Here is a 25,640-nt window from a genome sequence, read left to right as displayed (position 1 = left end):
AAAGCACCATTTTATTGGTGCTATGTACTAATAACATAATAAAAAAAAAATCAACGAGGCTGTGATAACCCAAACTTCCCGCCTTAAATTAACACTTGAAAAAAGTTTGAAAGGCCCGCGAAAAATTCAAGAATTGAAAATTTGGTCTTGGCTGTGATTGTCTGATAAAAGGAATGTACCCAGCATCTAAATGCGACGGCCATGCCTAGAGGAAATGGACAGGTGGAGAGGTACCATCGCACAATCCTCGAATCCATGGCACCAATGGGTGCACAAGTGGATGACGATCAATGGGATCAAAATGTGGCGAATATTCAGTTGGGTCTGAATGGGAGCGTTAATTCTGCGTTGGGAGTAACACCAAGCGAGGCGTTAATGGGTTTCCGCGTCAGACCCAACAGGGTTGTGAATGCTGCGGCCGATCCAGTTGATGTTACAAAGGTCCGAGAGGAAATTATTACCCGCATCGCCGAAGATCAGCGAAAACAAAAGGAACGGTTTGACGCAAGGAGAAGAAAAGGTCATTTGTATCAGGTCGGTGACCTGGTAATGACGAAGGTCCAGTGTAATCCAGTCACAGGATGCAGCCAGAAACTGATGCCCAAGTGGAGGGGTCCATTTCGAGTGACCAAATTACTGGACCATGACCGGTTCGAGATTAGTGACATCCCTGGGGCAATTCGGAGTCAAAAAAAATACGTCGGAGTGGCGGGTTTGGAGAATATTAAACCTTGGGTTAGCTACTCGACGTAGGTAACGTATGTTGCGCTGGTACGGGCACTGGTCTTACTGGACGTATAGAAGCCTGACCGGGTACCTTGTAGCTAGGTCACAGAGCTTGCATGGGCATGTGGCGGCACAATAACACGCGGGTAAAGCAGAGTAAAGATAAGTTGTCTTGTGGTGTAGCGGTTAGCATACCAGCCCGGATTGCTTGGAGACGTGGGTTCGAATCCCACCGAGGCACAACATTTTTCTCTGCTTTCCCACATTGGTGACCTCCGATAGGCAACGCGCACTCAACATCCTTCTGCCACCGCCCTGTGCCCGCTGTGTTCGGGGTCCGCAGCACCGCCAGGGTTCGAACAACGACCGTAAGAGTGGTAGGGGCGACGCCAGCATTTATCTCCTTCGCACCCCAGCACGACCGCGCGCTGTGTCGCTGGGGGGGGAGTACTGTGGCGGCACAATAACACGCGGGTAAAGCAGAGTAAAGATAAGTTGTCTTGTGGTGTAGCGGTTAGCATACCAGCCCGGATTGCTTGGAGACGTGGGTTCGAATCCCACCGAGGCACAACATTTTTCTCTGCTTTCCCACAGGCACATAATGTGCTGGTCTTGCGGAAGCCTGGACCGGTAGCGCATATGGCCTGTGGCTTGTACGGGTATGGGTGCTGGAACGTACTGGAAGCGCGTGTTGTTAATGTTTAAATAACCATGGTTAGTTAAGTTACTTTAAGCTTATTACCTAATGCGGTTTGGCCAAACTCACATTATTATTTACAGGTTAAACTACCAAGGCGCAGTACCTGAAACCATTGTTTAAGTATATTATAGTTGGACAACCTATACGGACAATCACTTTCCCATGTAGAAAAGAATGAATATATATTTTACATCTCATTCGTTTCACTATGAAGTGGCGGTACCTTACGAAAGGGGGTAAAAATAGTCCGTAAGCACGTGATGTCGATAAGGTAGTAAACGGACGTGTTAATCAGTACGTTGTACGGGGAGCAGTCACAAAATAAGCAAACGTACGTGTTGAAGACTTTACTGTAATATATGTATATGTAGTGCATACCTGTTTCAAGGTTAAGGTAACAAAAATTTAATATTATCGCGGTATACCTATTATCCATGAACTGCATGGCTAACAAATATGCGTTCCTTCGTCCACTTTAAAGGTATACGAAATTAAACGACCACTACTTTAATTAATAAATAACAAGTCATCTAATTTGCCTCCAGAATAACTATGGATTATCATCAAACTATGAACACCAAATTAATTCAATATGAACATCTTCTTACGTATTTTTTTTATTAACAGTAGTCAAATCATTAAATACATATTATTTTTGAAACTAAAATGCATTTTATCCTAAGATTGTATCACAAAATATTCATCACCATTTAAATATATACGATTTATTTTAGACATCAAGAAATAAATTTAAAATTGCAAAAATTATACTAAAACAGCCTTAAATGTGTCTTGTATGTACGTGCTTATCAGTATGTAGGCATTTTAACGCACAGCAATAATCGTTCATCGTTCTTGATGAGTAATGACTGATGACTACTGTAACACAGTAAATCCTCGAAATCGAAAATTTAAAACACTGAAAAATTCAAATATGGGAAAATTGTAAAATCGAGAAATTGAACAATCGGTTAATTCAAAAATCGAAACATCGAAAAATTGGAAAATCGAAAAATAAAAAAAATTGGACAATCGAAAATTTAAAAATTCCGAAAATTGAAAAATTGAAATATAGAGAACTGAAAACTCAAAAAATCGAAAAAAATTAATGATTTCAAAAATTGAAAAGTTAAAATTGAGAAATCGAAAAACTGAAAAATCACAAAATTGAACGAAATATCAAAAAATTAGGAAATTAAAAAATTGAGAAACAAAAAAATCAAAAAAGCAGAGTCTAAAAATCGCAAACTTAAAAAATCGAAAAATTGAAAAATCAAAAACCTGAATAATCGAAAAATTGAAGAACTGAAGAACTGAAAAATCGAAACTTTAGGAAGTGGAGAAATGGGAATATAAAAAAATAGATTAATTGAGAAATCTGAAAACTAAAAATTCAGAAACGTCAAAATTTGAAAAATAAAAAAATATTGAAGAACTAAAAAATCGAAAAATCTAAAATTTAGAACATTGAAAAGTTAAAATATCCTAAAACTGAAAAATGGAGAAATCCAAACATCAAAAAATCAAAAAAAAAATAAAAATAAAAATCTAAAATTTAATAATCGAAAAACTGAAAAATCAACGAATCGAGAAGTCGAGAATTTAAAAAATTGGACAATTGAAAAATCGGATAAATCAAAAATCGAAACATCGAAAAATCGAGAAACCGAAAAGCAAAAAATCTAAAAACCAACAAATCAAAAAATCGAAACATTATAAAATTCAAAAATTGAGACATCGAGAAATCGAAAAATCAAAAGACAAAAAAAATCGAGGAGTCGAAAAATCGAGAAGTCGAAAAATCAAAAAATTGAGAAACCGAAGTAGGCCAAAATCGAAAAATCGAAAACTTAATTATGGAAAAATTGATAAAGCGAGAGATTGAATAATCAAAACATCGAAACATCCGAATCTCAATGAATTGAGATCTCAAAAAATTTAAACATTCGTAAATTTAAAAAATTAAAATATAGAACTGGAAACTCGAGAAACTGAAAAATCTAGAAATTTAAAAATTAAAATATGAAAAAGTTGAAAAATTGAGAAATTGAAATAAAAAACAAAAAACTGAAAATCCAAAAATAAAAAATAGAAAAATCTAGAAGTCGAAAAATGAAAGAATCGAAATACATATTGAAAAATATCAAAATTGAAAGAAATATCCAAAAATTGAGAAATCGACAAACCAATAAAGCGAAGTCGAAAAATCGAAGAATTGAAGAACTGAAAAATCGAAACTTTGAGAAGTGGGAAAATCAAAAATAGATTAATTGAGAAATCAGAAAACTGAAAATTTAACGCAAAATTTTGAAAAATTCAAAAATTTAAATACTGAAGAACTGAAAAGTCAAAAAATCGAGAAATCGAAAAAACTAAAATTTAAAACAATGAATTATTAAAATATCGCAAAATTGAAGAATCGAGAGATCCAATTCAATTTGAAAAATTGAAAAATCGGGGCATTGAAAAATTGGAAAATCCAGAAATTGAAAAGCTCAAAAGAAAAAAATCGAAAAACCGAGAAATCCAAAAATCAAAACATCGAAAAATTCAAAAACTGAAACTTGGAGAAATAAAAAAATCGGAGGATCGAGAAATTGAGGAGTCGGAAGCCGAAAAGGAAAGTTAAAAATTGAGAAATTGAACAATCAAAACAACGAAACATCTGAATTCGATAAATTGAGAAATTAAAAAATTGAATAATCGAAAAATTTTAAAAAAGAAAAACTGGAAAATCAAAAATTAAAATTCAAAAAATCGAAAAATTGAAATATAGAAGAACTGAAAACTCGAGATATCGAAAAACCTAGAATTTTAAAAAATGAAATATTAAAACATCGAAAAGTTTAAAAATTGATAAATCGAAGCATTAAACAGTCCCAGAATTGAAAAATCTAAAGTTTACAATAAATTGAAAATCCAAAAAGGAAAAAAGCGAGAAATCAAAAAAAATCCATCAATTCAAAAATCGAAAAATTGAAATATTGAAAAATCTCATAACTGAAAGAAATATTCAAAAAATTGAGAAATTAAAAAATTGGAAAATTGAGAAATCGAAAATCTAAAAAAGCAAAATTGAAAAATCGTAATCTTAAAAAATCGAAAAATTGAGGAATTGAAGATGTGAAAAATCGAAACTTTAGGAAATCCCGAAATGGACAAATAAAAAAAATACTTTAGAAATCGGCAAACTGAAAATTTAGAAACGTGAAAATTTGAAAAATTGAAAAATCGAAATATTTAAAAACCGTAAAATTGAAGAGGACAAAAATTGAGAAATCGTAAGATTGAGAAATCGAAAAATAAAAAAATCGAGAAATAGAAAATTTAAGGAATGGAGGAATCGGAAAAGCCCAAAATTGAAATATTGAAAAATTGAGACATTTAAAGTTGAAAAATCGAGAAATCGACAAGCCGAAAAATCCCAATAGCGTATTTAGGTATAAATCACAAGATCAGGACTATTCTACTTTTTAAAATTTAAATACATAACATTATAAATTAGAAAATGTTGATTTTTTTTCCAAAAATCTTGACGTCTAAGGTGAAAACACGGATGCATTAACCGTAAACGGGGCGAAACTACAATTTTACTATTGTAAAATTTGGAGATTGCGTCATTTCATTGTTCGTGACAAATTTTGGAGAGTGTAATTTAATAATACAATTTGAAATGTAAATTTTGTCATTCGGGAACATTATGTATTAAATCGTTAAAATGTTCAAGAACTTTGTTCACTTATTCGTTGTAAAGTCCAATGGTCGAAATGGGTTAGTTCTTCGTAGTGGATGTGTATCAGATCAACTCTAACGAATATCGGTTTATAGATAAATCGCTTAAACCCGATATTGGCCTGAGTGAGCTTTGGTCTGTAGATCAAACAAGTTCTCAGGCGACGAAAAATTGCATGTGGAGGGAGACTTCGGATTACAAATCGTTCCAAGAAAGACATATTTGGGAGAGATGGATTTTCAGGTGCTTGACTAACGGTAATTTTAAATTGTTTGCTGTCGTTCGCGAAGTGAAGAACACAATTTCATTCAAATGATAATTATAAAATTATCATAATCACTATTGGTATTAACACAAAATGGCGCGCAAGTTATCAGTTGATTTCGTTAATAAATTCATAGAAACCTATAAGGGATTTTTTCATGCCTTAGAAAATTAAAAAGTAAAAAATACAATAACAAAAATTTTAAAATGCGGTTTACGAAAAATTAGTTGACCTGTGTAAAGAAGAAAATTTTGGAAACGCTGACAAATATGACATCTTAAAAAAAATAACACTTGAAGAAGTGCTTTCGGCGTAATGTTTTTGATGCTCGCGTGAACAAAATACTCTATGTCAGTTTGCAGTGCGCAAAGAGTTAACTGTGCAGATCTAGCCGAAAATCCGAAAACCAAATCGCTGTGTGTAGGGCCAGCATAACGGAAGTAATAAATCATCCCATCGGTTGAAGAACGTTGGGTCGGTGCACTGATGTCGGTGTTATATCCCGAGAGGGGCCCAATACACCCAATAAAATGGAACAGACAAAATAAAGCTTCAAACATGATTATTTTTATACTAAAATTCTGAAGTTTATAAACTGCACATTTTATTTATTTATTTATTTATTTTATCTTGTTTTCGAACTATAATAAACATTTCAAACAATGTCTGTAACTTATTTTAATGTAAATTATATTCATGTGGTTAACAAAATCAGATGTAATATTAGTGTGATTTTGACCTTATTCTAGATTTTATTACAGCAGAACGGCGTATCCTTTTTAAATTTTAGAAGTTACGGAAACTAGTTCAAGAAACAATTAGTTATCTCGTATTTTTGGAACAAAATCTACCAAAATGTCCGATAACAGCAATTGTTTTTCATAGAAACAAACAGTCTTCAAAGCAGCCTTTAACAACTCGATATTACAAACATGCCTCTTAAGTTCTTTATGCGTTTTTTTCTCTCTTGTAATTATTTGTAATGTTAACGCCGAAAGTTTATGTCATTCTGTTATTTACTTTGAACATATATTTTCATTTTGTGTTAATATTTTTGTAACACCACGAATCTAAATTTTACTTAAAATCTTGTTTTACTTTATACTTGTAAAACTAAACAATTATACCAGTTTAAAAACCCTTGGAAAGTTTCTGCCAGTCTTCAGATATAGTCAAAAAAAAATATGCGTCAAATTCATTTAAATTCAATTCTTTCTTATCACGTTACAACGCGTTGCTTCATATTTTTTATGTCAAGTATATTTTCATATTTTGTACATATATGTTTATACACATTACTGTTTACGGAACAATGTTAATTATGGATTTATGGATAACTCCTCGTACAAGAGCAGAGTGAAGGGTGTTTGCCTTTGCTAATGTTTGATGGCGCCATCTGATTTAGAGTAAAATAAACCTAATACGTTGGCTCACTGTAGTGAAAATGCGCGTTGACGAAAAATTTGTATTAGGTTGTCCAACTATAATATACTTAAACAATGCTGAAACGCTCAGTTTTGAAAATTATAAATTAATGTTACATATAATCAGTGCGATGTTTTCTGAGTAGTTGAAATTCCAGGTACTCTCCCAGTTTCCAACCGAGTGGGACACTCGTTCGTCAGGAAAGGCCGTGTTAGCGGAATCAGGGATGAAAATACCGCCATGGCTCGGACGAGTTCGTATTGGGTCGGAAATGGGAACATGGGACACGGGACTGGAAGTACTGGAGCCTGGAGCACTGTGTTTTTATCGCTGAAGTGACAAACATCATCCCCTTGTTAGCCTCAACGAATAAACCGCATTATTATTTTTAATACGTGTTTTAATTAAATAGTATTCCGACAGTATTGTATATTTTCCTGTAATTGGGTGTAACCTGTAGGGAAATAAACTATTATTATTATTATTATTAATATTATTATCACATTTGAGGTTAGTGCTGGGGGGTGGGGCTTATTTTTTTACTTTTTTTTCTTAACATACAGGTGTTCACTTTATCTGTTCATGCCTGAATATTTCTGCATAGGCAACCCATTTTACGTTTCATAAACAGCTTTAATTAATTTTTATTTTTAAATAATAACACTAGTTTACAAGGTTTTATATCCAAAGACAAAAATAGCTGAATCTAAAGGATTTGGGTTCGGGAAATTCAAATCTGAAAGCAGAAAAAATCTATCACGTCAGGTTTTTGAGATATTTATATAAACATACCCCGCATTTTTTTTCTTTTATACAACTCTTGTAAAATTTGTATTTTTAAATATATATGAACATATAGTTCTTTGAGCAAATTTGTATCATTCTAAAAGATCATTTACGTAAATAAATAACATGAGTGTTAATTTTTCAAGCTACTAGATTGTCATCAATGTTTTATTTAAAATTTTTCAAGTATTTATTTTAGAATAATTGGTTGCTTTTGATTTTTCTACGGGAAGTGATAATAAAAATGTGAGGTTGACCTCACAAAGATCTTTTAAAATGATACAAATTTGCTCAAAGAAATACAGGTTTATCTTTAAGAATAAAGAAGTTACAGGGGTTGTATCAAATAAAAGCAACACCCAGTATATATTATAAACATTATGACTGAAAATTAAAAATTATAAACAGTAGCTTTTCTTTTATTGACAGTACTGACAGTTTCCCTTATAATAGACCAACAGTAACACATTTTCGTCCCAAAATCCTTGATACCTTCTTTTTAAGCATATTTGAACAGGTCTTGCTTTAGGTACTATAATTTTACCATAAACGTAACAAAACTGATTTGCACTTACTTTGCACGATCTCGAAGACATTTTTTATGTGACAATGATGTATTAACATGAATCAGTTTGACACTAACGTGAAGGTAAGAGCAAAGTTCATTATTTTTGATTTATGAAAAAACCTGACGTGATAAGGATAATCCGTTTTTGGATTTGTTATCAGTAAGTAATTTAGAAGTAAAAAATATTTTTTTTATTTTTGGATACGAAAAAAAGTTTAAATTTGTAGACTAGTGTAATGGACGCATAGATAGCAATGTCTGCCTGCCAAATATTTTCAATTTTCTTTTGCTTTAAAATGTTTTCGAATTCTGAAATAACAGACATGCTGCTAATTATCAGAGAGACGTTAGGAACTATTTACACAGAGCATTTGGACCAAGACTTATTGCTAGAGAAGAGGAGTACGTTTGGCCAGCACGTAGCCTTGATCTAACGCCATTAGATTTTTTCTTTGGGGGACGGTGAAAAATGACGTTTTTATAGGACTTTGTGAAGATAGTGGAGGCAGGCATTTTGAACATTTATTATAAATTCGTTTTCGTTGTACCTAATCTAATCCATTAATAAATTGAATATCAATTTTTTCAATTTTGTCATTATTTGGCATTGACATTTTTGTCATTTTTTTTCTGTGATTGCTATGATTGGTTATTAAAAAAAAGTCGTCTCTGGGGTGTATAATATGTTGCCTATGCAAAACTTGTCAGGCGTGAACAGATAAAATGAACACACTGTATAGTTTTCTTTCAACATGATCATCTCAAAATTTTACCGAATAAGTCCTATCTAAAATTGCAAAATATGATCAGTCTATCTTGTAATTTATCATTGCTTTCATATTTTTTTAATTTGCTTATACAGGTGACTCAAAAAAATTAATGAATGAGTGAATTTATTTTAGTCGGCAGTGTATTTATCGAGAAGAGTTCTCTCTACATTGTTTTTTGTTGCGTGATGTAATATATATTTGTATAGTTTTATTTTTATATTTAATTTTACCACAACAATAAAGTCATATATTTTTTTATAATTTATTTCATAATCATCGTTGTCTGTTCCAGGCTCGTTTCTTTGATAACTCCAACTGTTTTTCCAGAGTCGTTGAAATATCGAAATTTGTGGAATTTTTCAAAAATTTGATTTTAAAACGGCACCTTTCGAAAATGTCGCTCGATGAACACAAACACATTATATTTTTTAAATCAGAACAAATTTTGGTTAGAGTTTTACCATCTACACAATACCCTTAATACACATACAAAATTTGACAATTGGTCCAGTAGTCTAATAATTTCTTCGTACTCTAGGGGTCATGAAAGCTCGAGAAAACATAAAAGTAGAAAGTCGCTTACACTGGAGAAGTAAAAAGCCTCAGTTACTTTATTTATATCTAAATCTACAGTAAACTAATCTGCGCCATATGGTAGCTCCACTTTTCCTCCCCTCTCATTGACCACCTGCCAACAACTACAAGCGAAAGTCGTCCTTCTCATGACGTCTGTGTACATTTTACCATTTAAATGATCAACTTCATGTTGAATAATACGAGCCGGCCAACCTACAACATTCATCTCAAAAGCACTCTCTTTATCATCGAGAGCTGTAAGTTTGATTCCCCTGTATCTGGGAACTTCTGCGTGGAACCCCCTCACGCTTTCGCAACTTTCAACGAACGTTAGCTTCGTGTAGTCTGTTACTTCGACTCTTGGGTTGATAATCACCTACAACAACTATTACAAGGCGACATAAGAGAATGTCGTGAATTTTTACTTTCAGCGGGACCACTTGCATTTCTTTCACTTCACGTTCCTGTGGTTTGTAGTAGTTGAGTTGTTTCTCGCTGAACTGGATGAGGAATAGTCTAAAAGGAATACCGAGTTGTGGGGCTGCTAAACCTACGCAATTGTATTTTTGCATTACTTTTTCCATTCTTTTTATCAGGAATTTCACTTCGTCGGACTTGATAAGGTGGCGAGGGATTTCCTGGGACGTCGTCCTCAGTGTTGGGTCTCCTATTTGGATTATGTGGTTAAAGGGGGCTTCGTGAGGTTTGCTTTTAACCAGTCCCGCGTACCACGAGATTATACTTTTGTAACTAAGACGACGAGCTTGAATAAAACTTATATTGCTTAATAGTGACACCATTTATAGTTGTTTCTTATCAACGAAAGTTGAAAATAAAAATGAAAAAATGTATATTTGGGTTTCGGTGTTGTTCTGTCACTTCTGTCACTTCTGTCACACAATTCGTTGACCGAATTTCGATTTGTCCGAAATTTATTGTGCGAAATTAATTTCACACAAATAAATTTAAATTAGCCTTTTCGATACTTCTCTAACACACTCTTAGGAAGCAAAGCGGTCAAACTTCAAGTAATTTTATTTTTTTTTTAATTTCCACATTCGTACTTTCGGACGTAAAATTAATAGTTCATAACCATAGATTAATATAGATGCGACATACTGGCTGATTTTGCAAAACCACACTTATTGACATTGGAGTCCTCAACCGCCAAAGACAAGCGCCAAATTTAAATAGTCGATGTCAAAATAGTTGTTTGGTCGGTTTTTATAACGACTAATAAGTGAATATTTTTGGTACATATTTAGATAATTTTACATATTTTGTTTAAATAAAAATTAATTCTTTATTTGTGTTTTATACTAGCAAAACGTCTTAAACTAAGAAATTGTTGAAATCGCAATAACCCAATGGATTTTTTTCGGGAAAATGTTTTGGAAACACTGTGTTCTGTATTGTATGAATTTTTAAATGTTTTTAGTGACAATTTTTGTGGTTGTTTTCGATACACTGTATGATATTAACAATGAGAAAAAAACGAACAATTAAAATAATGAAAAATTCGAAAATTCGAGAAATCTAATAATCGAAAAATCGAAACCTTAAAAAATCGTAAAGCCGAAACATTGAAAAATCAGAAAATCGAAAAAATGTAAAATTTAAAAATCTAAAATTTAAAACCGTGTAACGAAAAATCGAGAAATCGAAACTCCCAAATTTAAAAAATCGGATAACTAAAAAATCGAAACATCGAAAAACTGGAAAATCGAAAAACCGAGAAATCGAAAAATCAAAAGATCAAGAAATCGTGGAGTCGAAAGGTCGAACAATTGAGACACCGAAATAGGCCAAAATCGAAAAATCGAAAAGTTAAAAATTGAATAATTTATAAGTTGAGAAATTGACAATCAAAATATCGAAAAATCCAAATCTCGATAAATCGAGAAATCAAAAAACTTAAAAATTTGAAAAATTGAAAAACTGAGAGATTGGAAGATCAAAAGAACGAGGAATCGAAAAATGATGAAGTCGAAAAATCGAAAAATAGAGAAGTCGACACACAAAAAGTTAAAAATTGAAAAATTGGAAAAGCGGAAAAATCAAAAAACGAAAAAATGTAAAACTGGAAAAATTGAGAAACCGAAATAGGCCAAAATAAAAAATTGAAAAACTGATAAATCGAAAACCTCAACAATCAAATCTCGATAAATCGGGAATGAGAAATTAACAAATCGAGAAATTGAAAAACAGAACATCTAAAACCAGGAAGTCGAAAAATCGAAAGATTAAGAAATATTGAAAAATTAAAATATCAAAAGATTGAAAAATCTAAAATTTAAAAATCCAAAAATTGAAAAATCGAAAAAATAAAAAGGTAGACACATCGAAAAATCCAGAAGTGAAAAATAGAAGAGCCGAAGAATTGAAATATGTATTGAAAAATCCTAAAACTGAAATATCTAAAAACTAAAAAATCGAAAAATCAAAAAAGTGAAGTCGAAAAATTAAAGAATTGAAGAATAGAAAAATCGAAACACTCGAAGGTCAATAAATGGGAAAATCAAAACATCGATTAATTGAAAAATTGAAAAATTGAGAGTTTATGAAAGTCAAATTTGAAAAATTAAAAAATCGAAAATTTGACAAAACGGCAATTGAAAAACAGAAAATCTAAAACCGGGAAGTCGAAAAATTAAAAGATTAAGAAATCGAAACATTTCAAAAATTCGAAAACTTGAAAAATTCAAATATCAAAGAACTGAACTGAAAAATCGAGAAATCGAAAAATCTAAAATTTTAAAAATTAAAAAATCTAAAATTTAAAAATCAAAAAATTGAAAAATCGAAAAGTTAAAGAATCGAAATATTAAAAAATCCCAAAACTGAGATATCAAAAAACTGAAAATGAAAGAAAAACTGAGAATCTAATAACCTGAAAAATCCGAAAACTGAAATATCCAAAAATTGAGAACCTAAAATGTCGAAAAATTGAGCAATCGAAAAATCCAAAAAGTGAAGTCGAAAAATCGAAACCTTAAAATAACTAAAAAATGAAAAATCGAAAAATTAAAGAACAGGAATTTCGAAACCCTCGAAAGTCAAGAAATGGGAAAATCAAAACAGAAAATTTAAAACCAGGAAGTCGAAAAATCGATAGATTAGGAAATCAAAACATTTGAAAAATTGGAAAACATGAAAAACGGAAATATCGAAGAACTGAAATGAAAAATCGGGAAATCGAAAAATATAAAATTTTAAATATTGAGAAATTAAAATATCAAAAGACTGAAAAATCTAAAACTTAAAAATCGAAAAATTGAAAAAACGACAATTGAAAAACAGAAAATCCAAAACCGGGAAGTCGAAAAATCGAAACATTTGAAAAATTGAAATATGGAGGAGATGAAATGAAAAATCGAGAAATCGAAAAATCTAAAATTTTAAATATTGAAAAATTAAAATACCAAAAAATTGATAAATCTAAAATTTAAAAATCAAAAAAGTAAAAAGTCAACATATTGAAAAGTACAGAAGTCAAAAATTGTCGAAAAACAGAAATATTGAAAAATCCCAAAATTGAAATATCTAAAACCTGAAAAATCGAAAAATCAAAAAAGTGAAGTCGAAAAATAGAAACCTTAAAAAATCGAAAAATTGAAAAATCAAAAAATTAAAGAATTGAAGGATAGGAAAATCGAAACACTCGAAGGTCAAGAAATGGGAAAATCAAAACATCGATTAATTGTAAAATCGAAAAATTGAGTTTATGAAAGTCAAATTTAAAAAATTAGAAAATCGAAAATTTGACAAAATGACAATTGAAAAACAGAAAATCTAAAACCGGGAAGTCGAAAAATCAAAAGATTAAGAAATCGAAACATTTGAAAAATTCGAAAACTTGGAAAATTTAAATATCAAAGAACTGAATTGAAAAATCGAGAATTGAAAAATCTAAAATTTTAAAAATTAAAAAATCTAAAATTTAAATATCGAAAAATTGAAAAATCGAAAAAGTTTAAAAATCGACACATCGAAAAATCCAGGAGGCAAAAATCGAAAAGTCGAAGAATCGAAATATTGAAAAATCCCGAAACTGAGATATCGAAAAACTGAAAATGAAAGAAAAACTGAGAATCTAATAACCTGAAAAATCCGAAAACTGAAATATCCAAAAATTGAGCAATCGAAAAATCCAAAAAGTGAAGTCGAAAAATCGAAACCTTAAAATAACTAAAACATAAAAAATCGAAAAATTAAAGAATTGAAGAACAGGAATATCGAAACCCTCGAAAGTCAAGAAATGGGAAAATCAAAACATCGATTAATAGTAAAATCGAAAAATGGACAGTTTGTAAATGCCAAATTTGAAAAATTGAAAAATCGAAAATTTGAAAAAACGACAATTGAAAAACAGAAAATTTAAAACCGAAAAATCGATAGATTAAGAAATCAAAACATTTGAAAAATTCGAAAACATGAAAAACAGAAACATCGAAGAACTGAAATGAAAAATCAAGAAATCGAAACATCTAAAATTTTAAATATTGAAAAATTAAAATATCAAAAAACTGAAAAATCTAAAATTTAAAAATCGAAAAATTGAAAAAACGACAATGGAAAAACAGAAAATCTAAAACCGGGAAATCGAAAAATGGAAACATTTGAAAAATTGAAATATGGAAGAGTTGAAATGAAAAATCGAGAAATCGAAAAATCTAAAATTTTAAATATTGAAAAATTAAAATACCAAAAAATTGAAAAATCTAAAATTTAAAAATCGAAAAAGAAAAAAGTCGACACATCGAAAAGTACAGAAGTCTAAAATGGTCGAAGAACAGAAATATTGAAAAATCCCAAAACTGAAATATCTAAAAACTGAAAAATCGAAAAATCAAAAAAGTGAAGTCGAAAAATAGAAGCCTTAAAAAATCGAAAAATTGAAAAATCAAAAACCTGATAAATCAAAAAATTAAAGAACTGAAGGATAGGAAAATCGAAACACTCGAAGGTCAAGAAATGGGAAAATCAAAACATCGATTAATTGTAAAATCGAAAAATTTACAGTTTATAAATGCCAAATTTGAAAAATTGAAAAATCGAAAATTTGAAACCGGGAAGTCGAAAAATCAAAAGATTAAGAAATCGAAACATTTGAAAAATTCGAAAACTTGGAAAATTGAAATATCGAAGAATGAGAAATTGAGAAATTGAAAAATCTAAAATTTTAAAAATTAAAAAATGTAAAACTTAAATTTCGAAAATTGAAAAAACGAAAAAGTAAAAAAATCGACACATTGAAAAATCCAGGAATCAAAAATCGAAAAGTCGAAGAATCGAAATATTGAAAAATCGCAAAACTGAAATATCGAAAAACTGAAAAATGAAAGAAAAACTGAGAATCTAATAACCTGAAAAATCCGAAAACTGAAATATCCAAAAACTGAGAACCTAAAAGGTCGAAAAATTGAGCAATCGAAAAATCCAAAAAGTGAAGTCGAAAAATCGAAACCTTAAAAAAACTAAAAAATGAAAAATCGAAAAATTAAAGAATTGAAGAACAGGAATATCGAAACCCTCGAAAGTCAAGAAATGGGAAAATCAAAACAGAAAATTCAAAACCGGGAAGTCGAAAAATCAATAAGATTAGGAAATCAAAACATTTGAAAAATTGGAAAAGATGAAAAACGGAAATATCGAAGAACTGAAATGAAAAATCGAGAAATCGAAAAATCTAACATTTTAAATATTGAAAAATTAAAATATCAAAAAACTGAAAAATCTAAAATTTAAAAATCGAAAAAGTAAAAAGTCGACACATCGAAAAGTACAGAAGTCAAAAATGGTCGAAGAACAGAAATATTGAAAATCCCAAAATTGAAATATCTAAAAACTGAAAAATCGAAAAATCAAAAAAGTGAAGTCGAAAATAATTGTAAAATCGAAAAATTGACAGTTTGTAAGTGCCAAATTTAAAAAATTGAAAAATTGAAAATTTGAAAAAACGACAATTGGAAAACAGAAAATTTAAAACCGAAAAATCGATAGATTAAGAAATCAAAACATTTGAAAAATTCTAAAACATGTAAAACGGAAATATCGAAGAACTGAAATGAAAAATCAAGAAATCGAAAAATCTAAAATTTTAAATATTGAAAAATTAAAATATCAAAAAACTGAAAAATCTACAATTTAAAAATCGAAAAATTGAAAAAACGACAATGGAAAAACAGAGAATCTAAAACCGAGAAGTCGAAAAATCGAAACATTTGAAAAATTGAAATATGGAAGAGCTGAAATGAAAAATCGAGAAAGTAAAAAGTCGACACATCGAAAAGTACAGAAGTCAAAAATGGTCGAAGAACAGAAATATTGAAAAATCCCAAAATTGAAATATCTGAAAACTGAAAAATCGAAAAATCAAGAAAGTGAAGTCGAAAAATAGAAACCTCAAAAAATCGAAAAATTGGTAAATCAAAAACCTGAAAAATCAAAAAATTAAAGAATTGAAGAACAGGAAAATCGAAACACTCGAAGGTCAAGAAAACACTCGAAGGTCAAGAAATGGGAAAATCAAAACATCGATTAATTCTAAAATCGAAAATTCGAGAAATCCAATAACAGAAAAATCGAAAACTTAAAAAATCGTAAAACTGAAACATTGAAAAATCGAAATATCGAAGAACTGAAAATTGAAAAATGAAACATCAGAAAATTCAAAAATCTAAAATTTAAAAACCGAATAACGAAAAATTGAGAAATCGAAACTCCCAAATTTAAAAAATCGGATAACTGAAAAATCGAAATATCGAAAAACTGGAAAATCGTAAAACCGAGAAATCGAAAAATCAAAAGATCAAAAAATCGTGGAGTCGAAAAGTCGAACAATTGAGAAACCAAAATAGGCCAAAATCGAAAAATCGAAAAGTTAAAAATTGAATAATTTATAAATTGAGAAACTGACAATAAAAATATCGAAAAATCCAAATCTCGATAAATCGAGAAATCAAAAAACTTAAAAATTCGAAAAATTGAAAAACTGAGAGATTGGAAGATCAAAAGAACGAGAAATCGAAAAATGATGAAGTCGAAAAATCGAAAAATAGAGAAGTCGACACACAAAAAGTTAAAAATTGAAAAATTGGAAAAGCGGAAAAGTCAAAAAACGAAAAATGTAAAACTGGAAAAATTGAAAAACCGAAATAGACCAAAATAAAAAATTGAAAAACTGATAAATCGAAAACCTCAACAATCAAATCTCGATAAATCCGAAAACTGAAATATCCAAAAATTGAGAACCTAAAATGTCGAAAAATTGAGCAATCGAAAAATCCAAAAAGTGAAGTCGAAAAATCGAAACCTTAAATTAACTAAAAAATGAAAAATCGAAAAATTAAAGAACAGGAAATTCGAAACCCTCGAAAGTCAAGAAATGGGAAAATCAAAACAGAAAATTTAAAACCGGGAAGTCGAAAAATCGATAGATTAGGAAATCAAAAAATTGGAAAACATGAAAAACGGAAATATCGAAGAACTGAAATGAAAAATCGAGAAATCGAAAAATCTAACATTTTAAATATTGAAAAATTAAAATATCAAAAAACTGAAAAATCTAAAATTTAAAAATCGAAAAATTGAAAAAACGACAATGGAAAAACAGAAAATCTAAAACCGGGAAGTCGAAAAATCGAGACATTTGAAAAATTGAAATATGGAAGAGCTGAAATGAAAAATTGAGAAATCGAAAAGTCTAAAATTTTAAATATTGAAAAATTAAAATACCAAAAAATTGAAAAATCTAAAATTTAAAAATCGAAAAAGAAAAAAGTCGACACATCGAAAAGTACAGAAGTCAAAAATGGTCGAAGAACAGAAATATTGAAAAATCCCAAAACTGAAATATCTAAAAACTGAAAAATCGAAAAATCAAAAAAAGAGAAGTCCAAAAATAGAAACCTTAAAAAATCGAAAAATTGAAAAATCAAAAACCTGAAAAATCAAAAAATTAAAGAATTGAAGAACAGGAAAATCGAAACACTCGAAGGTCAAGAAATGGGAAAATCAAAACATCGATTAATTGTAAAATCGAAAAATTGACAGTTTATAAATGCCAAATTTGAAAAATTGAAAAATCGAAAATTTGAAAAAGCGACAATTGAAAACAGAAAATTTAAAACCGGGAAGTCGAAAAATCAAAAGATTAAGAAATCGAAACATTTGAAAAATTCGAAAACTTAGAAAATTGAAACATCGAAGAACTGAAATGAAAAATTGAGAAATTGAAAAATCTAAAATTTTAAAAATTAAAAAATCTAAAACTTAAATTTCGAAAAATTGAAAAATCGAAAAAGTAAAAAAATCGAGACATTGAAAAATCCAGAAATCTGTAGGAACAACCGTTCCCACAAAATCAGGTGTTCTACCTGAGGGCATTCGTAATATTTGTATAAATGTAAATATTTCCTATCCTTCGTTTACCTGCCCTACACTTCTTCATACTTTCTCTTTTCGCTTCTGGAACTTTCTAAACCCTTCTTTACCTACTTCCACCTCTTCAAATCCGAGCTTACCTGTGTACCATTTTAAACACCCTTCCTTCTTCTTCCTCGCACTCTCGAACAGTAAAGAACAAAATATAAACTGAAAACCGTACCGTCGCTTTTAAATCACCAACAATACCCACAAATCAAAAATCGAAAAGTCGAAGAATCGAAATATTGAAAAATCCCAAAACTGAAATATCGAAAAACTGAAAAATGAAAAAAAAATGGAAAACCTGAAAAATCCGAAAACTGAAATATCCAAAAACTGAGAACCTAAAAAATCGAAAAATGGAGCAATCGAAAAATCCAAAAAGTGAAGTCGAAAAATCGAAACCTTAAAAAAACAAAAAAATGAAAAATCGAAAAATTAAAGAATTGAAGAACAGGAATATCGAAACCCTCGAAAGTCAAGAAATGGGAAAATCAAAACAACGATTAATAGTAAAATCGAAAAATGGACAGTTTGTAAATGCCAAATTTGAAAAATTGAAAAATCGAAAATTTGAAAAAACGACAATTGAAAAACAGAAAATTTAAAACCGAAAAATCGATAGATTAAGAAATCAAAACACTTGAAAAATTCGAAAACATGAAAAACGGAAATATCGAAGAACTGAAATGAAAAATCAAGAAATCGAAAAATCTAAAATTTAAAAATCGAAAAATTGAAAAAACGACAATGGAAAAACAGAAAATCTAAAACCGAGAAGTCGAAAAATCGAAGCATTTGAAAAATTGAAATATGGAAGAGCTGAAATGAAAAATCGAGAAATCGAAAAATCTAAAATTTTAAATATTGAAAAATTAAAATACCAAAAAATTGAGAAATCTAAAATTTAAAAATCGAAAAAGTAAAAAGTCGACACATCGAAAAGTACAGAAGTCAAAAATGGTCGAAGAACAGAAATATTGAAAAATCCCAAAATTGAAATATCTAAAAACTGAAAATTCGAAAAATCAAAAAAGTGAAGTCGAAAAATAGAAAGCTCAAAAAATCGAAAAATTGATAAATCAAAAACCTGAAAAATCAAAAAATTAAAGAATTAAGAATAGGAAAATCGAAACACTCGAAGGTCAAGAAATGGGAAAATCAAAACATCGATTAATTGAAAAATCGAAAAAATGAGAGTTTATGAAAGTCAAATTTGAAAAATTGAAAAATCGAAAATTTGAAAAAACGACAATTGAAAAACAGAAAATCTAAAACCGGGAAGTTGAAAAATCAAAAGATTAAGAAATCGAAACATTTGAAAAATTCGAAAACTTGAAAAATTCAAATATTGAAGAACTGAACTGAAAAATCGAGAAATCTAAAATTTTAAAAATTAAAAAATCTAAAATTTAAAAATCAAAAAATTGAAAAATCGAAAAAGTAAAATAATCGACACATCGAAAAATCCAGGAGTCAAAAATCGAAAAGTTGAAGAATCGAAATATTGAAAAAAAACAAAACTGAGATATCAAAAAACTGAAAAATGAAAGAAAAACTGAGAATCTAACAACCTGAAAAATCCGAAAACTGAAATATCCAAAAACTGAAAACCTAAAAAGTCGAAAAATTGTACAATCGAAAATCCAAAAAGTGAAGTCGAAAAATCGAAACCTTAAAATAACTAAAAAATGAAAAATCGAAAAATTAAAGAACAGGAATTTCGAAACCCTCGAATGTCAAGAAATGGGAAAATCAAAACAGAAAATTTAAAACTGGGAAGTCGAAAAATTGATAGATTAGGAAATCAAAACATTTGAAAAATTGGAAAACATGAAAAACGGAAATATCGAAGAACTGAAATGAAAAATCGGGAAATCGAAAAATCGAAACCTTTGAAAAAAGTGAAATATCGAAGAACTGAAATGAAAAATCGAGAAATCGAAAAATCTAAAATTTTAAATATTGAAAAATTAAAATACCAAAAAACTTAAATATCGAAAAATTGAAAAATCGCAAAAGTAAAATAATCGACACATCGAAAAATCCAGAAGTCAAAAATGGAAAAGTCGAAGAACAAAAATATTGAAAAATCCCAAAACTGAAATATCGAAAAACTGAAAAATGAAAGAAAAACTGAAAAATCCCAAAACTGAAATATCCAAAAACTGAGAACCTAAAGAATCGAAAAATCCAAAAAGTGAAGTCGAAATATCGAAACCTCAAAAAAATCGAAAAATTGAAAAATCAAAAACCTGCAAAATCAAAAAATTAACAGGAAAATCGAAACACTCGAAGGTTAGGAAACGGGAAAATCAAAACATCGATTAATTGAAAAATCGAAAAATTGAGAGTTTATAAAAGTCAAATTTGAAAAATTAAAAAATCCAAAACTTGACAAAATCACAATTGAAAAACAGAAAATCTAAAACCGGGAACTCAAAAACCTGTTAAATCGTAAGATCGAAAAATTGAATAATAAGTAAACTGAAAAATCCCAAAACTGAAACGTCCAAAAACTGAGAAACTAAAAAATTGAAAAACTGAGAAATCGAAAAACCAAAAAACCTGAAAAATCAATCAATTGAAAAATCTACAGATAAAAAGTTTATAAAAGTCAAAAATTGAAAAATCGAAATATTTAAAAATCGTAAAATTGAAGAGAAAAACTGAAAACCGAGAAACTGAGAAATTGTAAAATCCAAAAATTGAATAATAAATAGGAGTAAACTGAAAAGTCCCCAAACTAAAATTTCGAAAAACTGAGAATTCGAAATCAAATAACGGATCATGGTTTATAAATCAAATCATTTCGGAACGCTTAGAGTCGACATTGGCCTGAGTGCGCTCTGGTCTGCAGATCAAAAAAGTTCTCAGACGACGAACTGTAATTCGTGTGACCTGAATTAAAGTGAAGGAAACAGGAAGCAGTTTGTAATATTCTGGTAAATCTAGTGTCAATTTGTCGAAAGTAAAACGCGTCGTTAAAAATATTATGACATTTTTTTCTATTATAGTTAATTTTATTCTTAGTTAGAAACAAACACTGTTGCCAACATAAGTCGAGGAGTCCTCAACCGTCATTTAATTTAAACTATGACGCTTCTCTATGTTCTCTGACATAACCAAAATCGTTCACCGTAACCATAACCTCACAAATTCTGACATTACCCCATTAACCAATAAAACAGTCGTCGAAGCTTGACAATCACGCTTGTGCAAAAACATGAAAATTAGTTAATTAAAACCACGTAAATAAAAACCACGGAGACATGGAAGACGACAATTCCATGTCGGAACGAATTTTACGTTCTCTCGAAACCATTGTCAACAATGACCCCAATCTGTAAGTGCCCCGCACCTAACCCAATTTTTCGCCATTTTATCGTTTCAGCAAAGAATTCGTGGTGGTCCCGGCCGAAGCCAACACAAAAAATAAATCTCCCGTGTTGTACGAAGAACACAACATTGGTTTAGAGTCGTGGTGCGTCAAACACATCTACCGCTACGCCTATTTGGAATTATTTGAAGCACGAAAACTACTATTGAAAAAGAAGCTACCGTTTAATAAAGAACGCAGTTTAAACCACTTGTTGATAGGGGTTTTGCTAATAAATCCGGACGTTTCGACTTTCTGGAACGTGAAGCGGGAACTGGTAGAGAGGGACGTGTTAAGCGTGAATAACGAATTGTTATTTACGAAATTGGTTTTATCGTCGAAAAGTAAATCGAATGAAGCGTTCGCGTACAGACGGTGGCTGTTGAATCGGGCGTTGGCGAAACTGCAAAAAAACGACATGCGAGCGCTCCAAAGTTTGTTCGACGGTGAAATGTCTGTGTGTGAAATGGCGGCGGCGAAGAATGCCAATAATTACCACGCATGGACCCACCGGATTTGGAGTTTTGAAACGATCGGACACAGGATGGCCAATTTTAGTGTGTTAATGTTGCGCGAGTTAGAGTTTAGCCAGCAGTGGTTGTCACAACACGTTTCAGAACACACAGGCTACCACTACAGGCAGTACTTGCTGAACGCGGTTAGGAACAGTAAAAAAATCACGTGCGTGTTTGAATACTATTACAGTAAGGTTGTTGAAAGTTTGGGTTTGGTTAACGAGAATGACCCCAAGGACATTCTCACGTTACTACTAGGCAAAGAAAAATCGTGTAAGCCGTTGGAAGAAACGAATAACTTGATAAATTCGTTTTCTTTATTGTTGTTTGATTTACACAATACTGTAGATATGTTAAACTCGATTTTTCCAAATCATGAAGCGCTTTGGTACCATCGGAGATATTTGCTGCACCACTTGATTAAAACTGCGTACGAATATCACGGTTTGAGTTTCAAAATGAACGAAAAACTAGACGACGTGGCTCTACACGGCACAAATATCGTCAATATGGAAAACTCGGGGTTCAGCGACGGTGAAAAACAACCCAAACTTTTTAAAACCCAACCCAACAGGGTTGAATCGTCATTGTTCTATCAAAGTCTAGTGAAAACCGAATCTGAGTTTATCAAGAAAAACTTAACCGGGGCGCTTCACTTAGCCCGAAGATACGAAAAATGGTTGCAGTTTGTCTTTTGTATGAAAGATGTGTGATTGTGTATTTTACAAATATTTCTATTCCACTTTGTACATTATTTTTAACTGGCACACTGATTTCGTGGAGACTGTGCCTCCTGTGCCAAACTCACTGTAGATTGAACAACTTCATGCTGTCCAATAAACTCGTACCAGTGACTATGTATTTAAAAGACCGGCAACCCCGTATCCTTATGCGTACCAGTGAGTTAATATTGGCGGTCAGATGGCGCCCCAAAATGCGACAAAAGCCCTCTAACCTTCAATGGTTGTTACTAATACCATTTTACGGGTTGTTGTCTGAGCTTGTACAACACAACTACTGTAAGTGAATCGCTCTTGCAGCCGTTTTAGTTTGAAATTTAACAAGTCGGACGGCGCGGAAAATTACTGACACTTTGCGACTCGAATCAAATAAGGGTGTGGGGACCAAAAATCTGCGCAAGTTTCAAACTAGCATAACTTTATTATTGAATGACGAATTAAAAATGCAACTGTTAACATTTATAAAACAACTTTATAGAGTACGATTTGCAACATATCTACTTGCTTCACACATTTTTGTTTTAACACGGTGCGGCGCATTAAATTTGTGAAAGCCAATATTTTTTTCTGCCAAATTTTCAGCAATACACACTGCTTAATTCTATATGTGTAAAGGGTTCGTACCCTACATTTTTCACACAAATTCCACTTTAGATTTCTTCAAAAGCGTTCAATTGGTCGCAGTTGAGGGACGTTCGGAACATTTATGTCCTTAGGAATAAACTGAATATTTATATAAGTCATTTATGCATCAATAAATAACGTTGGCAGTGTAATGATTCAGAATTTTTTTTTTATTTTCGCTTTTGTTCCAATTTTTGTTTTTCTGAACATTTGGGAATTGATTTTCGCTTTGCAAATATGATTTTATTCTCCCTTAGTAACGTACTTTTTGCCGATTTTAAATTTCTGTCCAAAATTTCTAAATGGCATTCCAAGTTTACCGTGGTTAGTGAGTATGGATGTTAAAAATAGGACACACTATTTACACTATTATATTACTAAATTACTAGTTATCATGTTCTAATACATGGTTACTGCCGTGGTTCTGACTGATTAAGGCTTCTCTCCTCTTCTGGGCTATTTTTGTTGCTGGAATTCCACTTCTTGTCTGTCTTTCTATCGAATTACCATTCTCTAGAGTTATAATTTGTCTTTTTTGATATCCCCATTTGGAAAAAGTGATTAAATGTGAAGGGCTTTTTTAAATTCATACGGTCTGTATAAAATTCGGCAAACACATTTCGGCAATTATTTTCATTCGAGTGTTCCATTTTCGCACAAAATATTAAACTTCTAGTGGAATTAGCGATAACAATTTTTGATAAGTCGTCGCCTGGGAACATGTTTGATCTACAGACCAGAGCGCGCTCATGCCAATGTCGATTCTAAGCGTTCAGAATTGAAAAAAGAAATTGAAAAGTTCCCAAAACTGATAATGTTGAAAATGTTGAGAAATCGGAAAATCTATAAATCGAAAAATTTTAAAAATCGAAAAACCAAGATGGCAAAATTAAAACTTGAAAAATTCAAATATCGAAAAATTGTAAAATCGAGAAGTCTAAATATAAAGAAATAAAAAAAATTAAAATTTAAAAACAGAGAAATTGAATAATTCGAAACATCGAAAAATTGGAAAATTGAAAAATTAAAAAAAAGTGGAAAATCGAAAAATTAAAATGTAGGAACAAGAGTTCCCACAAAATCAGGTGTTCTACCTGAGCGCATTCATAATCTTTGTACAAATGTAAATGCGTCCTATCTTTCGTCTACCTGCCCTACGCTCCTACATACTTTTTCTTTCCGTTTCTAGAATTTTCTAAACTCTTTCTTTACCTACTACCACCTATTTGAAACCGAGCCTACCTGTCGACCATTCAAACACCCTTCGATCTTCTTCTCCCTGGCACTCTCAAACAGTAAAAGGAACTAAATAAAATCTGAAAACCGTAACCGTCGCTTTTTCTAAAAATCACCAACGATACCCACAAAAAAAATGGAAAATCGAAACATTAAAAAAAAACAGAAAATCGAAAAAAAAAAAAATGGAAAATCGAGAAATAAAAAAAATGGAAAATCAGAAATTTAAAAATTCCAAAAATTGAAAAATTGAGATAGAAGAACTGAAAAGTCGAGAAATCGAAAAACCTAATATTTTAAAAACTGAAAACTAAAAGTTTATAAAACGAAAAATTGAAAATTCAAACAGTAAAAAGTCGAAAAACTGAAAAATCACAAAATTGAACAAGATATTCAAAAATTAGGAAGTTAAAGAATTGAAAAATTGAGAAATCAAAAATTCAAAAAGCAAAGTCGAAAAAAGTAGATTAATTGAGGAATCGGAAATCTGAAAATTCTGAAACGTCAAAATTTGAAAAATTAAAAAATATTGAAGAACTGAAAAATCGAAAAGCCTAAAATTTAAAACATTGAAAAATTAAAATATCGTAAAATTGAAAAATGGAGAAATCTAAAAATCAAAAAATAAAAAAAAATAAAAATTGAAAAATCTAAAATATAAAAATCAACACATCGAGAAATCAAAACTCGAAAACTAAAAAAAATTGGAAAACTGAAAAATCGAATAATATAAAAATCTAAACACAGAAAAACCGAAAAATCGAAAAGTAAAAATCAAAAACCGACAAATCGAAACATCGAAAAATTCAAAAACTGAGACATCGAGAAATCGAAAAATCAAAAGATGGAGAAATCGAGGAGTCGAAAAGTCGACAAGTCGAAAAATCGAAAAATTGAGAAACCGAAATAGGCCAAAATCGACAAATCGAAAAGTTAAAAATGGAAAAATTGATAATTCGGGATCTCAAAAATTGAAAAATCGAAAATTTAAAAATTGGGAAAATAAAAAAATTAAAATATAGAACTGAGAACTCGAGAAATCGAAAAATCTAGAATTTTAAAAATGAAAAATTACAATATCGAGAAGTTGAAAAATTGAGAAATCGAAATATAAAACGGTCGAAAAACTGAAAAATAATAAAAATATCATAATAACTATATCTACTATAA

The 25,640-nt window shown here is 30.4% G+C and overlaps 2 protein-coding genes across 2 annotated transcripts; one reads left to right on the top strand and one right to left on the bottom strand.

Moving 5' to 3' along the window:
- Positions 1-9,552: 9,552 nt before the first annotated feature.
- Positions 9,553-10,450, bottom strand: LOC135129374 (peptide deformylase, mitochondrial-like). The gene is made up of 2 exons (XM_064056525.1): positions 9,975-10,450; positions 9,553-9,925 (listed from the first exon to the last, which is right to left on the bottom strand). The coding sequence occupies exons 1-2, from the start codon at positions 10,347-10,349 to the stop codon at positions 9,611-9,613; spliced, it is 690 nt and encodes a 229-aa protein (XP_063912595.1). The 5' UTR covers positions 10,350-10,450; the 3' UTR covers positions 9,553-9,610.
- Positions 10,451-21,135: 10,685 nt separating this feature from the next.
- Positions 21,136-22,724, top strand: LOC135129695 (protein prenyltransferase alpha subunit repeat-containing protein 1). The gene is made up of 2 exons (XM_064056945.1): positions 21,136-21,322; positions 21,371-22,724. Exons 1-2 carry the CDS (start codon positions 21,249-21,251, stop codon positions 22,581-22,583), a joined length of 1,287 nt encoding a protein of 428 aa, XP_063913015.1. The 5' UTR covers positions 21,136-21,248; the 3' UTR covers positions 22,584-22,724.
- The last annotated feature ends 2,916 nt before the right edge of the window (positions 22,725-25,640 follow it).

Source organism: Zophobas morio, unplaced genomic scaffold (genome assembly GCF_036711695.1).
Source record: "Zophobas morio isolate AGI-343-1 ecotype UQ-CSIRO unplaced genomic scaffold, CSIRO_AGI_Zmor_V1 ptg000016l, whole genome shotgun sequence".
NCBI classification, from domain to species: domain Eukaryota; kingdom Metazoa; phylum Arthropoda; class Insecta; order Coleoptera; family Tenebrionidae; genus Zophobas; species Zophobas morio.
Note: the sequence above shows the minus strand (reverse complement) of the source record. Positions and strands in the feature narration are given on the sequence as shown.

Coding starts and splice junctions, on each gene's coding strand:
- LOC135129374 (XM_064056525.1), bottom strand. CDS start 10,349: ATGGTGTCACTATTAAGCAATATAAGTTTTATTCAAGCTCGTCGTCTT. Junction 9,926..9,974: donor TGCAAGTGGTCCCGCTGAAA/GTAAAAATTCAC, acceptor TAGTTGTTGTAG/GTGATTATCAACCCAAGAGT.
- LOC135129695 (XM_064056945.1), top strand. CDS start 21,249: ATGGAAGACGACAATTCCATGTCGGAACGAATTTTACGTTCTCTCGAA. Junction 21,323..21,370: donor GTCAACAATGACCCCAATCT/GTAAGTGCCCCG, acceptor TTATCGTTTCAG/CAAAGAATTCGTGGTGGTCC.